This window comes from Amblyomma mixtum, chromosome 3, assembly GCF_055824585.1.
Source record: "Amblyomma mixtum isolate Tamu chromosome 3, ASM5582458v1, whole genome shotgun sequence".
Classification (NCBI taxonomy): Eukaryota; Metazoa; Arthropoda; class Arachnida; order Ixodida; family Ixodidae; genus Amblyomma; species Amblyomma mixtum.
Window position 1 is genome coordinate 108,666,158 of NC_143014.1, and position 13,064 is coordinate 108,679,221.

General features: G+C 44.3%; 1 protein-coding gene across 1 annotated transcript; it reads left to right on the plus strand.

Annotated features, from left to right (window-relative positions):
• The first annotated feature begins 4,972 nt into the window (after positions 1–4,972).
• Positions 4,973–7,186, plus strand: LOC149351315 (man(5)GlcNAc(2)-PP-dolichol translocation protein RFT1). Its single transcript, XM_089580638.1, has one exon. The coding sequence runs from the start codon at positions 5,309–5,311 to the stop codon at positions 6,977–6,979; it is 1,671 nt and encodes a 556-aa protein (XP_089436764.1). The 5' UTR covers positions 4,973–5,308; the 3' UTR covers positions 6,980–7,186.
• Positions 7,187–13,064: the final 5,878 nt, after the last annotated feature.

Genomic DNA, 13,064 nt, shown 5'->3' on the forward strand with positions numbered 1-13,064 from the left:
GGATCACAGTCCAACGCTAACGTCACCGAGCGACTGCGGAGGGTCTGATATAATTATTGCCCTGAACGCGGCAAACAAACACCCGCCCTAAGCGTAGTGGTAAAAATATTAATGCATTTTGGGCAATTATGCAATCGCTGCGACGATTATCCACGGGCAGCGATAAGCAAGCTTGTCTCTAACGGCCCTCCGCAAAGAATGCGAATCGAAATTTGTAAGCATGCATTCCAGTAAGCATAGACAGTAAGCATACAGTTCCAGAGACAATGCTTCAACTCAAGCTAAGCCGCATAGACATACGAGCGATAAAAGCCCGGGCCCCGTGCCCTTAATAGAATAGCTGTGCAAATATTTCACTTCATTTGTTCCGCAGCGCACCGCTGCAGTGCTCCAGGCAAGTCTACTCATATCTGCACGTCTGCCTGGGCATATTGTAGACCCACAGGGACAGCATCCTAGAGGAGCACAGGTTCGCCTCGTTCGGCCTTAAATAGAAGGCGTACAGAGGAAAAGAGGCCAACGGGGACTGCTAAAACAAATTCCATTCCAAACCAGTACACGTTCCCAACCGCATTCGTAGTTCAAAAGAGTGACGCCGCACGAAGCTCAAAGCTGCCAAAGCAAAACAAATTAGCTGGCAAGCATGCCATTCTCAAGGCGCTCTCGTCCAGGCTCAGTGCCTGCGTGATAGGCTTGGATAATGGAACCAGCCGTGACGGGAGAAAAGGGCAAAAATTAGAAGTTTGGGCGCGGGTCCAGACAGCGTACGCCTTTGATCGGTAGCGAAACAATTGGTGTCACGTTGCGGCGCCTGGATCAAAGTGAAAAACAAGCTTTTCAGACGTCACCATTACCTGGCGGCACGAAAACACATCTAAAAAAGTCAAAACAAACAGCTAGGAATAGTTTACTCTGGGTAATCTTGCCGCAACATTAGCGGCCCTTCCCGTGCGTGCCCTATCCTAATTCTATTACGAAGTGAAGTCTTGTTTACAACTCCGAGAAAATCGTGCCAGCGAGCTTCAGCTACACTTATCAACAGTGTTATAATACTCGTACTGGCCAAACAGAATTTATCTTCTCTTCTGTGTTTTTTGTAGTGCTTGTGTAGCGCTAAAGAAAAGATTAAAAAAAACTACACGCGATTCACTCTTTTCACGGTGAGTCTGTCCACCGAAGCTTGCGCAAGAAATTTTCACCGCACAACATTGACATTCGACCTGTAATGCACGGAATGCTTTTCACTGCCCTCGTTAAGCTGCTAAGCAGACAAAGGCAGGGAAATGGGGGACGCGTTATGAAATATATATCAAGGGGGTCAACGGTCACCGAAGCCAAGGAAAGAGTATTAGATTTTTTTTTATTTGTGGTGTTGAAAAAGAGCAAATTAGTGGCGAAATCATTATATGCCCTATGCTTTTCTTAGTTTCATCAACTGTTGACTTCTTTCATACGTGTACTATATCAAGCCCCTCATTTCCCTTCCCCTGTCTGCTCAATAGCTTAACGAGGACCTAGCAGTCTTGATGTCATAGGTAGCATAAGAAATAAGAGGGTGCTCCTACAGCTGCTGCCTACACCGTTCGATCACGTTCCACGTAGCACTCACAGTTATACAGGCCGTTCTCTGTCCGCCGATATGGACGAGGGTGGCACTGGTGAACACTCTCAAGGTTATGTTACGCTCAGCATAAATACATAAAGTAGAAGGTTGGGCAGCCGCCGCCATAGCCCAGTTTGTATACCGTACGCGACATTCGCAGGTCGTGGGTTCGAATCCCACTAGCGACATGTGGTTGTTTCTTCTTCTACTCTCTCATCAATTGTCTTACAAGAATAAAATGATCACTCTTCTAAGCTATTGCCCTGTGCTCTCCGTGATTGTGACTGTTGACTTCCTTCATATGTAACTCATAAAGAGCCCCTCGCTTCCGTACCCTTCTCTGCTTATTTGCTTATGGTATGATACGTTCGCCTGCAATCGGATTTGCCGGACGAAGCTCCAAAGCGGCAGTGGCGGCTTCACCCCGGTAACATAAGGCGCCTCGAATGTGCTTGCCCTTAGCACATCACCAGAGCGAACTCATGTTAGCTGTACGAAAAATAGGCGTACTGCTCTTACCAATATATAAGAATAAATACAGACCGAAAAAGGTGCTTGACGTTGTAAGAGACGAGCCAGACGTTGAGCTTTTCCAAGATTTTCCTAAATTCACTGCCCCGACGCTGCAGACCCGCGGTCAGTGCGGATGAGCGCCGACCTTTCCAAAAGCATAGCGCATAACGTTGCGCTTAGTACCAGGCAGAGAACCTACCTTGTGGTTCACACATGAAGCTCTTGGCGACCGATTCACAACTCTTTCTGCGTGTGGGATCGGCTCTGCGCCACAGGTAGCGGCCAGTCGCGAATCGAACTTGCGCATTAAAGCTAAATTAAACTTGCACCCGCTGTTCAGAGCGCACCCCTCCCACCACCCTTTTTTTTTTTTCACTTTTGAAGAACACATTGATTGCTGTTGCAGTTTTATTACGCGCTAGATAACAGTATAAGAAGGCAGCGTTTTTAGCAGTAGACTAGACAGATCACATGGGAAGATAACTGTGACCAGCCCCACTCAAAGCACTTTCTGAAGAAGTTGCTTAATACAATTTTCGTTGGTAAAATTCGACGACATCGCAAATTCTCTGTTGATTCTCGCGCCATAGCTTCCTTCTCTGGTGCCGGCTGCTCCTGCCACCTTTCGGTGCGTGCAGAGACTCCAGCACCCAGCCTTAGTGCCTAACTCGTCGGCAGCGGGCGCGCGCAGCCAGCAGAGCGACAGCAGCAGTCCACTCCATTGAAGAAGCAGTGGGTTAGCGAATTAATTCGCTCTCGCCCTACCATCAGCTTGCCGTCCCGGTTAGCTCAATTGGTAGAGCGACTGCTCCGGTGTAGCGGTGGTCCCGGGTTAAATAATTCGCTTTCGCCCTACCATGTGCTTGCCGTCCCGGTTAGCTCAATTGGTAGAGCGACTGCTCCGGTGTAGCGGTGGTACCGGGTTAAATAATTCGCTTTCGCCCTACCATGTGCTTGCCGTCCCGGTTAGCTCAATTGGTAGAGCGACTGCTCCGGTGTAGCGGTGGTCCCGGTTTCGAACCCCGGACCAGGACGAATTTTTCTTTAACTACGAAGTTTCTGAGAAAGCTGTATAGCTTTCCTTTGTAGCCGTATGGCTGCGCTCGGGTGGATGTCAATGAGTAATTACTCCCTTATTACAAATCTAATCCTCCTTGGGGAATTCCCCTAAACATTTGAATAACCAGGGTTAGCTGAGCTAACCCGCAGCCATTCTTTTTATTGTTCAGTATCGTTAAAATACACGATACACTGAAACTGCATTTTCGATACCGACACTCCGATACTTTCATTTCTGGCAAGCGGTATATAGCTAATACCGATACAGAAAATGTATCGAAAGATGGTATCGAAGATACATGTACGTATTTTCGATACTGCCCATGCCTGGTGCTTCGTAGTGTACATGTGCCAAATGCTATTTCAAATCGTAGGGCCGCGTTATGTGCGCCATTTTCAGAGTTTAGCTTGCATGGCTCTAAAATATCGTTTCCAAAACAGGGGCGCCCTTCGAAGCAGGACCCTCACTTCGGACTGGATTTGTCGTTTTTACTGCCGTTTTCAATATGTTCACGGGCTTTCGCATCTCGCTTATAACAAAAGTATGAGCGGTAAATTTTATTTATTCTTTATTTAGAGTGACACTTCTGTAGCTTCTTGGATTAAAGAAAAGCGTCGATTTGCTGACAAACTAGTTCCTCTTCTAATAACTAGATGGCCCCACTAAATTAAACTTCTTAGGGTGCCTGGATGCCCGCTCGCCTGAGGCGCCCTAAATCTGCTCGGTGCGTCTCCGCTTGCATGCGCTGAATTAAATGTGCGGTCAGCGTAGCGTCCCGCAAAATTTCGTTTAACATACGTAAGTGTGCATACGCTTATGGCACGTAGACAGAGTTGCTTTATACTTTTCTAGCCATATCTGTGTAAGCCACGAATAGACGACACGCAAATGACCAGGCGCGGCAGAACACTTTAATGTACTCTCCTCGTTGGCTGGGGAGGGTTTCTACCTTCCATAGTGTTTCAAGGAACTTATGAGATATTGACTTTAAAATAACATTTCATTTCTTCTTCTTATCATCTACGCTACAGGCAATTAAGCCTTCATAAACGAGAACGCAAATGTAGTCTACGATCGCCATGCACCAAGGAACAGTACCAGCAGTACTTCAGTGATGCATAAGACGGCTTAAAACATCATCACGTATCATTCACCAACGATCGATTAATAATTGAAAATAAACTTTATCTCATGCTGTTTCGGTTTCAGTTGCAACTGCTCTGTAACATCACAGTTGCGTTACGGTTCCGTAAGCGTCCAAAAGCTGCAATTCGATTGCTGCTTCTTCATTCGTTGTCATTCCATCAATTGAGGCAGGCTCGTTTTAGCGTTGTAGTTAAATAAAACAACGCAGCAGAGATTATATCGCAATTTTCTCATGCCTTGCGTATCCACATTCACGACGCAGACACCGGTCGGCTGTTGAAACTGAAACCGAAACAATTTGAGAGTGAATTGTTTTTATTACAAAGAAGAGAACATGAACCCCAAATTTGCGTGTTTATAGTACTTTTAACATGATTGCGTTCATTCATAGGTGTTTATTTTTTTCGAAGTGGGCTTCAAGCTTCAGTTTCTTTTTTCTACTTGTGAGCTACGCATTTTATCCCGCACGTGATTCGTAACTGAGAAAGAGAAAGAAAGCCGGGGTTTGCATGGAGAATTAACCGATTGATTGATTAAAATTACATTCAAGCTGCGACAAAAGCTGGCGCAGCGAGCTGGCGCGACATGCCTTTATTTCACTAGCACCAAACGTGTTTGCAGCTAATCACAATGGGCTCAATATGGCAGCGCCCAGGGATTGTTGACGTTTGCAGCTTCGTTGGCTTCGTTCAACGCTGCTACGTTTGTACGGCAAGTTTTTGTTGGCTCTGTGACATCAGTTTTTGCATGCCTAGCTATATCAGTTTTCTATGCCTGTGAAGTATGAACTGAGGAACCTATTCTTATTCCGGCGTTTGCAGTATGTCGCTATATATTTATACAACTGGAGTTGAACATTAGCCTAGTGGAGCCAAACAGCGAAGGCTGGATGACGTGTTTGCGTTTTTTTACTAATTCCTTTATTTTCTTCGGCACTGTGTTTGTTTCCACTCTTGTGCTCAGATACGATTGAATGAGCAAGAGAAATGGCAGGGAGCAATCTGATGGCAAAGGCCACAAAAGCGGCCTCTTACAACATCGTACTTCAGCTGACTCTGCGTGTTTTAACCTTCGTGCTGAATGCATACATCTTGCGACACATCACCAAAGACCTGCTTGGAGTGATCAACGTTCGGCTGATGCTCCTGTACACGACTGTGCAATTCCTGAGCAGGGAGCCTTTCCGACGATCATGCTTGAGTGACACGGACAACCAAAACTGGCCTGCGATCATCAACGTAACCTGGCTGTGCCTTCCTGTTTGCGTCTTTATCGGCGCCGTTATGAGCTTCGTATGGCTGTTCGTTCTGGAGCAGCCCGACCCTTCGGTGGCAAGTGGTTACGCACTGGGTGTGCACTGTGTGGTTATATCTGTAGTTATTGAAGTGCTCGCAGAACCGCTGTACGTTGTCAGTCAAGCATTTCACTACATAAAGTTCAAAGTATTTTTCGTTGGAAGCGGCATTGCCTTACGGTGCATTATAATGGCAGGACTTGTTGCATTCGATCCCGAGAATGCCGTTTGGGCTTATAGCATTGCCCAGTTAATATCGTCTGTATATTACACTGTGGTTCTTTTCGCCTATTTCACATTCGAATCTAGGCGGCTGCGCCAACTCACTAAAAGCGATTTACAAGGCTCGGGGCACAATCAAGACGACTGTGCACTGCCTTTCACTACTGCGCTAGACATTATTCCATTCATTGGTTGTAATGGTACACAATTTGACCATGATGTCACAAAACTGACCTGGAGTTTCATGAAGCAAACAGTGTTCAAACAGCTTTTGACAGAAGGTGAACGTTACATCATGACTATTTTTAGCATTCTTTCATTTGCTGAACAGGGTGTATATGACGTCGTCAACAATCTTGGATCTTTGACAGCACGACTTGTCTTCCAGCCTATTGAAGAAAGTAGCTACGTTTTCTTTGCTCAAGTGGTGCAGCGTGATGTCCCACCAGATCGGCAAGATGTAGATAGTATTACACTGAGTGCATCAACCCTCAAGCATCTTCTTAAGCTGTTGACCCATATCGGTCTCATAATATTCACCTTTGGTCAAGCCTACTCCAGTCTCCTTCTTCATATATATGGTGGCAGTGCACTCAGTGGCAGCTTGGCGCCCCTGTTACTTCGATGGCACTGTGCATACATTGTTTTAATTGCCATCAATGGAGTCACCGAGTGTTTTGTATTTGCCGCCATGAACAAAGAGCAGCTAGATCAACACAACAGGAGGCTCGCCCTTTTTTCAGTTCTATTCCTTCTTGCTTCTTACCTTCTGACTTCCTTATTTGGAGCTGTCGGGTTCATTTTGGCCAACTGCTTCAACATGATTGCACGTATTGGCTACAGCATGTTCTTCATAAGTGGGTACTATGGAAAAACACGGCATTGCCCATTACATGGCATGCGTCCCAGTGGAAGCGTACTTGGTGCTGCGGTATTCAGTTATGTAGTGACCAAAGTTTCAGAAGCAACCTTCTGCTGTGAGGCTGGATTTGCTTATCTCTTATTTCATACTGCTGTTGGTGCCATGTGCTTGGGTGTGTTTCTAGCCATAATTTACATGCAGGAGAAAGAACTTATGGCATTCCTCAAAACATGTTGGCGCGACAAGAGCTTAGGAAAACAGCATGAAAAAGTTCAATAACGAACCTGTAGTTTTATTATTTTGGCAACTCGTTTATATCGTCTCTCTTTAATTATTGTGGTGAAATGTATGTGAAGCTGTGCGAATGTGTTTGTAATTTAAAGAGAGTGCTGCTTGTGTGTGTTTTTATTCAGTGAGCCGAATAATTCACTGTTCTGAATTATTCTCGTGACATGCTATGCATGCAGTAAAATTTTTGAAACTTGCTGTTTGTGTTTTTTCATAGCAGTGTTTGCATTCTATGAGTAATTAAGAGACTGCTACTATTCCTATTCATGTCTAAAACAAGCTTCATGCATCAAACAAACTTCACTGTCGTTTTGCAGCAGAAGTATTATTTGTGGCATGATTTTGTGGATGGTGCTACAAAATTTTGTTATCTCTACTTAAGTAACTCTGCTTGTCTGTTTCATAACAACCACACGCAATTAATGCATGCTTATATTTGGTTTCCTTGAGAAAATATGTTCATTAGGCAACCCAACTTGGTATGGGTTTTATTGATTTAAAATATATTTTTCAGGTGCTTCAGCAAAGCATTCAGTAAAATGGGTCGCAGTTGTCCAACAAAGTGAACTGATGTAGACAAAACGTCTCTTATAAGGCAGTAACTGCAAATGGAAAAGAAACGTGTTTAAACAACAGTCTTCTACCAGAGATGACTGTAAAAACATTGGCATATTCTATTAGGTCGTTCGCTGTGGCGACAATAGCACTGGCAGGAATTTATATTTTAAACTGGCTAAGAAAGTCAAGGGAGCGAGAGAGCTCTTTAATGAAAAACAGATTTCAGCGGCCTGAATATTCGCTGACATGCTACTCTGCGTAGGGAAGGGAATAGGGGATTAATGATGGAAGTAGGGTGGTAGAAAAGAGTTCGGTCATTAAGAGGGTTGAAACGCAATAGTTCACTGCATGATGGCTTCTTTGGTTGAGTCCGAAGTCATGTTTTGAGCATGTACAGCGGGGTGATCAAGTGTTCGGCAATTTAGAGTTTGTCTAAAACACCAATAGCGTCTAAATAGGCAAGTAAGAATATCATTGCACGTAGCTGCTGTCTGTAGAAGCCTAAACGACCTAGTATAGAGTCCACTGTGAGTGACACTTGTGTGACGGACTGCATGCATTGTTCATATTGCGCATGTTCGTTGGCATACGCTGGACATTCAAAAAGAATATGAAGCACAGTCTCAACTGAGCCACAGTTGTCACAGTACGGACTGTCTGCTTGCTTGAAGCAGTATTGTAGACTGTTCGTACATGCAACATTAAGACGAAGGCGATGACAAAATGTTTCTAGATGACGCGGAAGCCCGAGTGGTAGTCTTGATTTGAGCTGTGGGTTGATGGAATGGAGAAAGGGGTAATGATGACTTGCCGAGTTCCAGAGACTGTTCTTTTCATCCAGGGTATATCGTTTGGTGAGTTGGGACGCATCTGATTTTGTGAAGAAGGTGCTCTTGTAGTTACGGTGCTGTAGACCCTTGCGGGCTGCTTTGTCTGCTCTCTCTTTGGCCAGGATGCCGCAGTGAGCTGGAATCCACTGAAAAATTATACAGTGGTCTTCAGCAACAGCCAAGCGGTGTAGGTATCAAATGTCATGAGAAATGGGCTGGTGATTTGTTCTCTTCAGTAGGTTGGACAAAGTCTGTAGCGCTCCTTGCAAGTCCGTGAAGATTACACAGCGTCCTGGTTTATGGCGCAGGATATAGGAGACAGCTTCTTTTATTCCGTATAGCTGTGCTGAGGTAGAGTTGTGATGCTGCTGCTATTCACACACGGAGTTTTTTAACATGGGGTGTCCAAGGAATGTTTCGGTCAATGAAAATGCCAAGGAATCGTAGGATCTGTACGTAGGGTAGCAGCTTCCCACTCAGAAGGAGCGGATATTTGGTCATTGTTTTCCTAGTGGATGCCATGGAATGTTTTCTGCAGACGTCATTGCGTGACAGGGCGCGATTTGGAATCGCTCCAGATGCAGATATCATCTGCATAAAGAGTGATGTGTGTTCCCTTTGGTATGTTTCATGTTATTTGTATCAGGGTGATATTGAACAACAGGGAGCAGAGCACAACACCCTGTGGTATGACCTTCTCTACTGCGTGAGACAGTGTTGGGCCATCCGGGGTGGTGATAAAAATTTGTCGCTCTTTTAAATAGTTTTTGGTCCACTTGTACAGGTTACCTCCAAGTCCAAGACTGGCCAAGGCTGCGAGAATGGAAAGCAGCCTTGATGTTGAGAAAAACAGCGATCGGGATGCGCCAAGCATGTAGATTTTCTTCAAGTTATGTGACAAAGGCAATGACATTGTCAATTGCAGATCTCTGCTTACGAAACTCGTTTATTTTTTGGGAGTACTCATTGTGGCTTTTGAGAAACCAAGTTATGCACTTATGGATCATGCGCTCCATAAGTTTACCTACACAACTCAGTATGGCAATGGGCCGGAAAGATGAGTAGTTAGTTGGCTGCTTTGCCAGTTTTAAATAGGGAATAATTTTAGCCAGCTTCCACTGCGCAGGTGCCTCACCAGTAAGCCAGAAAGAGTTGTAATGTTCTAGCAGGCAAAGCCGGCAGTTTTGGGGTAGCTTTGTAAGAGCTTCATAGCTCACCTGATGATTGCCCGGAGACGTTCTCTTGTTTGACTCAGCGATAGCCATGTTTAGTTCTATTATGGTGAACGGTTGGTCCATCGCAGATATGGTCGCCTGTGGGAGGTACGAATGACAATTTATGTTTGGTGTCGAAGGCTGTGAGCCCGCTGATAGAAGCCTGCAGTATTCCTCCGAAGTTTCTTTTAAAGATTTGCGTTCGTGCAGAGATAGTGCAGTAAAGGGGTGAATCTGGTGAGGAGGCGTGCGCATAGCTCGAACAATCCACCAAATTCTGGTAGCCAGTTTTCGTACATCCAATGTTGAACAGAAGTCTCGCCTCCTATGTCGACTAAGTTTGTCTAGGTAGCGCCTAATGTGTCTTTGTGCCCGTCGGCAGGCCCGAAGATCCTCAAGGGTTTTCGTGCACGAAGATTTCCTTTCGGCATGTGTGTGCATCGCTCACAGCCTTTTGTATTCCTCATCATTTAATGGTACTCTGTAACTTTTGGCTGTGATTTGTGTGCTTGATTCCAGGCGATGAGCTAATGTGGCAATTAATTCCGCGTTCTTTGTTGCAGCTGTATTCTCCTGCTCACTGCATTCTTGTAGGTATCCCAATTTGTAGACTTTATAAGTTTCCTCCTTGGTGACGTCTGCGCATTACCAGCGCATATGAGAATTGGGTAATGATCACTGCCACGTGTTTCTAAATCGGTAGACTAGGAGAAGTTTTGAGTAGCTGCACTTGTTGCAAAGGTCACGTCGATGCAGCTGGCAGTCGTCGCACCTCGGAGGTGGGTTATGCAGCTGTTGTTTAGGGACTCAATCAAATATTAAATTGAAGTCAGAGCCAATTGTTGTATGGTGCTTTGTAATTCGGCCGCATCACCTGGAGTTGATATACAACACTTAATGATTAGGACTGAGTGAAATGCATTGCATTATTTTTTTTATTTTTGCTGAAAGGAACTTCAGAGCCTTGATTTTTTTCACTTGCAACTTGTCACCATTTCTTGCACAGTTAAACCAGACTTTGTCATCATCTCTTGTAATCTTTCCAGTAAGACAGGCTGCCGTGTGCTGCCAGTGGCATTGCTAACAGCAGCACTGCTGTTGGCAAAAGCAGTTACTGGTATCTCTGGTAAATATCAGCTGTTTTATTTCATTGACAGCATTTTTAAAACCAGCTCAGTGCTCTCAGCTGTAGTCTTAAGATCTGCACATCTCGGTTAATGTCATGCTTATTATTTCCTATGCACATCACCTAGATGGTGCAGCCACCATTTTGTATCAAGACCAGAACCGAACTGCCGTGCTGTGGCGTCACATGCCACAGCCGGGCGCTGTCTTTATTCTCTTCTTCAACGTGCGGCCGTGCTTTGACCGCACCTTTGGTGCAGCCAAAAGAGGGCACTACATGTGCATATAAATGTCGTAACTTGGCATATGCAGTAATTAGTTGCTCAGCCCAATACAGAATTCATAGGCCTTTTCGAATAGCTGTGCATGTCTCTATAGAATTTTATTCAGTACTACTACCATTAGGAAATGCCACCTTTTAAAACAAAAGGACAAAGGCGTTACCAGATGTTTCTTTATTTAGAAAAAATGAAAAGTGGCCAGTTCTGTGGCAGCAGCAGATTTTCTGTGACTGAGCTTTGCCAAAGCTGTGAATGGCATTGATAGAACCTGACTGCTTACATTACGAGGGGGTACCCAAAAGAAACTGGACTTATTTTTGTTTGAACTTATTTGTTCACATTTTAAGCACAGACCTTCAATCTCCTTCAAAGTATTCCCAACTTGCAATAATACGCTTGTCGAATCTTTCATTCCATTTTTCAAAACATTGTTTAAATTCATCTTTTGTGATGCTTGACAGTGCCTCCGTCGTTTTTTTCTTCACCTCAGCAACATCAGCGAAACGCTTTCCATTCACCTATTTTTTCATTCTAGGAAACAAAGAGAAAGTAGCACGGGGCAAGGTCGGGAGAGTATGAGGGTTGAGGAATAGGGGTCATGCCATTTTTGGTCCAAAATTGTCGTACAGACAGGGCTGTGTGAGCAGGGTCATTGCCATGATGGAAAAACCAGTCACCTGACCGCCACAAATCTGTCCGATTCCACCGCACACTGTTGCCCAATCTTTTCAAAACATCCAAGTAGAAAGCCTGGCTAACTGTCTGACCCTGCGGAACAAATTCTCAATGGACAACTCCTCTCACGTCGAAAAAACAAATCAGCATTGTTTTGAGGTTTGGTTTCACCTGACGAGCATTCTTGAGGCGAGGTGAATTTGAAGTTTCCCATTGGCATGATTGTTGCTTTGATTCAGGATTCGATTCAGGAACACTTGAGTTGTCCCCATAGCATCGTCCTTGTACGTCTTTCTTAATATTTCATGAGTTTCCATTCAACTTGTTCCGAGCAAAAATCAAAATTGCACTGGCGCACGCTGTTCACGAAAATCAGTCATTGCAAAAATGACATTCACACAAAACAGTCGTCACTCTAAAACTCTGCCTAAACTAGTCTGACCTCCTTCAACGACGGCACTCGGCTTACTGACTCTGGAATGTTCATTCTATGCGCTCCTAGTGGCAAAATGCGGTACCACAGAAGCTTTGCCGACCAAAAAATTTAGTACGGTTTCTTTTGGGTACCTCCTCGTATATTTTAATATTTAAGAGCCATCGGCGATAGATGTAGCAGCAGGCGCCCTAATGATTGAAGATACTCTCAATGCCAGAGTAAGTTAAAACTGGTGCAGGGGTGTCGGCTTACAGAAAAGATAAGGTAAAAAATAAGGGACTGAAAAAATAATTTTGACCAGGAGAGCAGTATTTCTGAACTCGTGCATTTAGAGCTGTTTACAGCTCAAACTTGCCCGTAAGCAAATACCCTGTACAAAATTCTCTATCACTGGCATATTTATTATGTATTCAGGCTGTCTGTCTTAAGTTGGAAGCCTTTCCTCCAGTCTGGAAGATTGTAATTATGCTGAAATAGCGATCCAGTCAAAGTGTAACAAAAGGTGCAAAGTTGCATCAAGGACTTCAATGTTTTAAGCAAGCCTTTCTCTAAGTTATACAGGTAATGTAAGGAGTTTCATTTTTCTAAAGCTGAGGCCAGAAGAGTAGATTTAACTGGATGTTAATTACTAAAATGCATTATGCCTGAAAGTCATATTGACTAAATAATACTAATATTTTCATAATTGCCAAAACACAAACTCAGCCGCTGATTTTTTCCCAATGAGCAACTCTCAAGCTACAGGAGGATGCTTATCAAAGGGGCTTTCACTTTAGTACTTGGTGCCTTTTCCTGAACAGAAGCGGAAAAATATTTAAAGTGTTCAGAATAGTGGGGTGCTCAATTTCATGTTATTATGATACTTGGAAGAAGTTAGAATGTTCTCGCTCAAACTGTTCACAACTGAAGCAACTCAAACAGCTTTACATGCTGTTTCTTGTTAAACCATGTTGGACG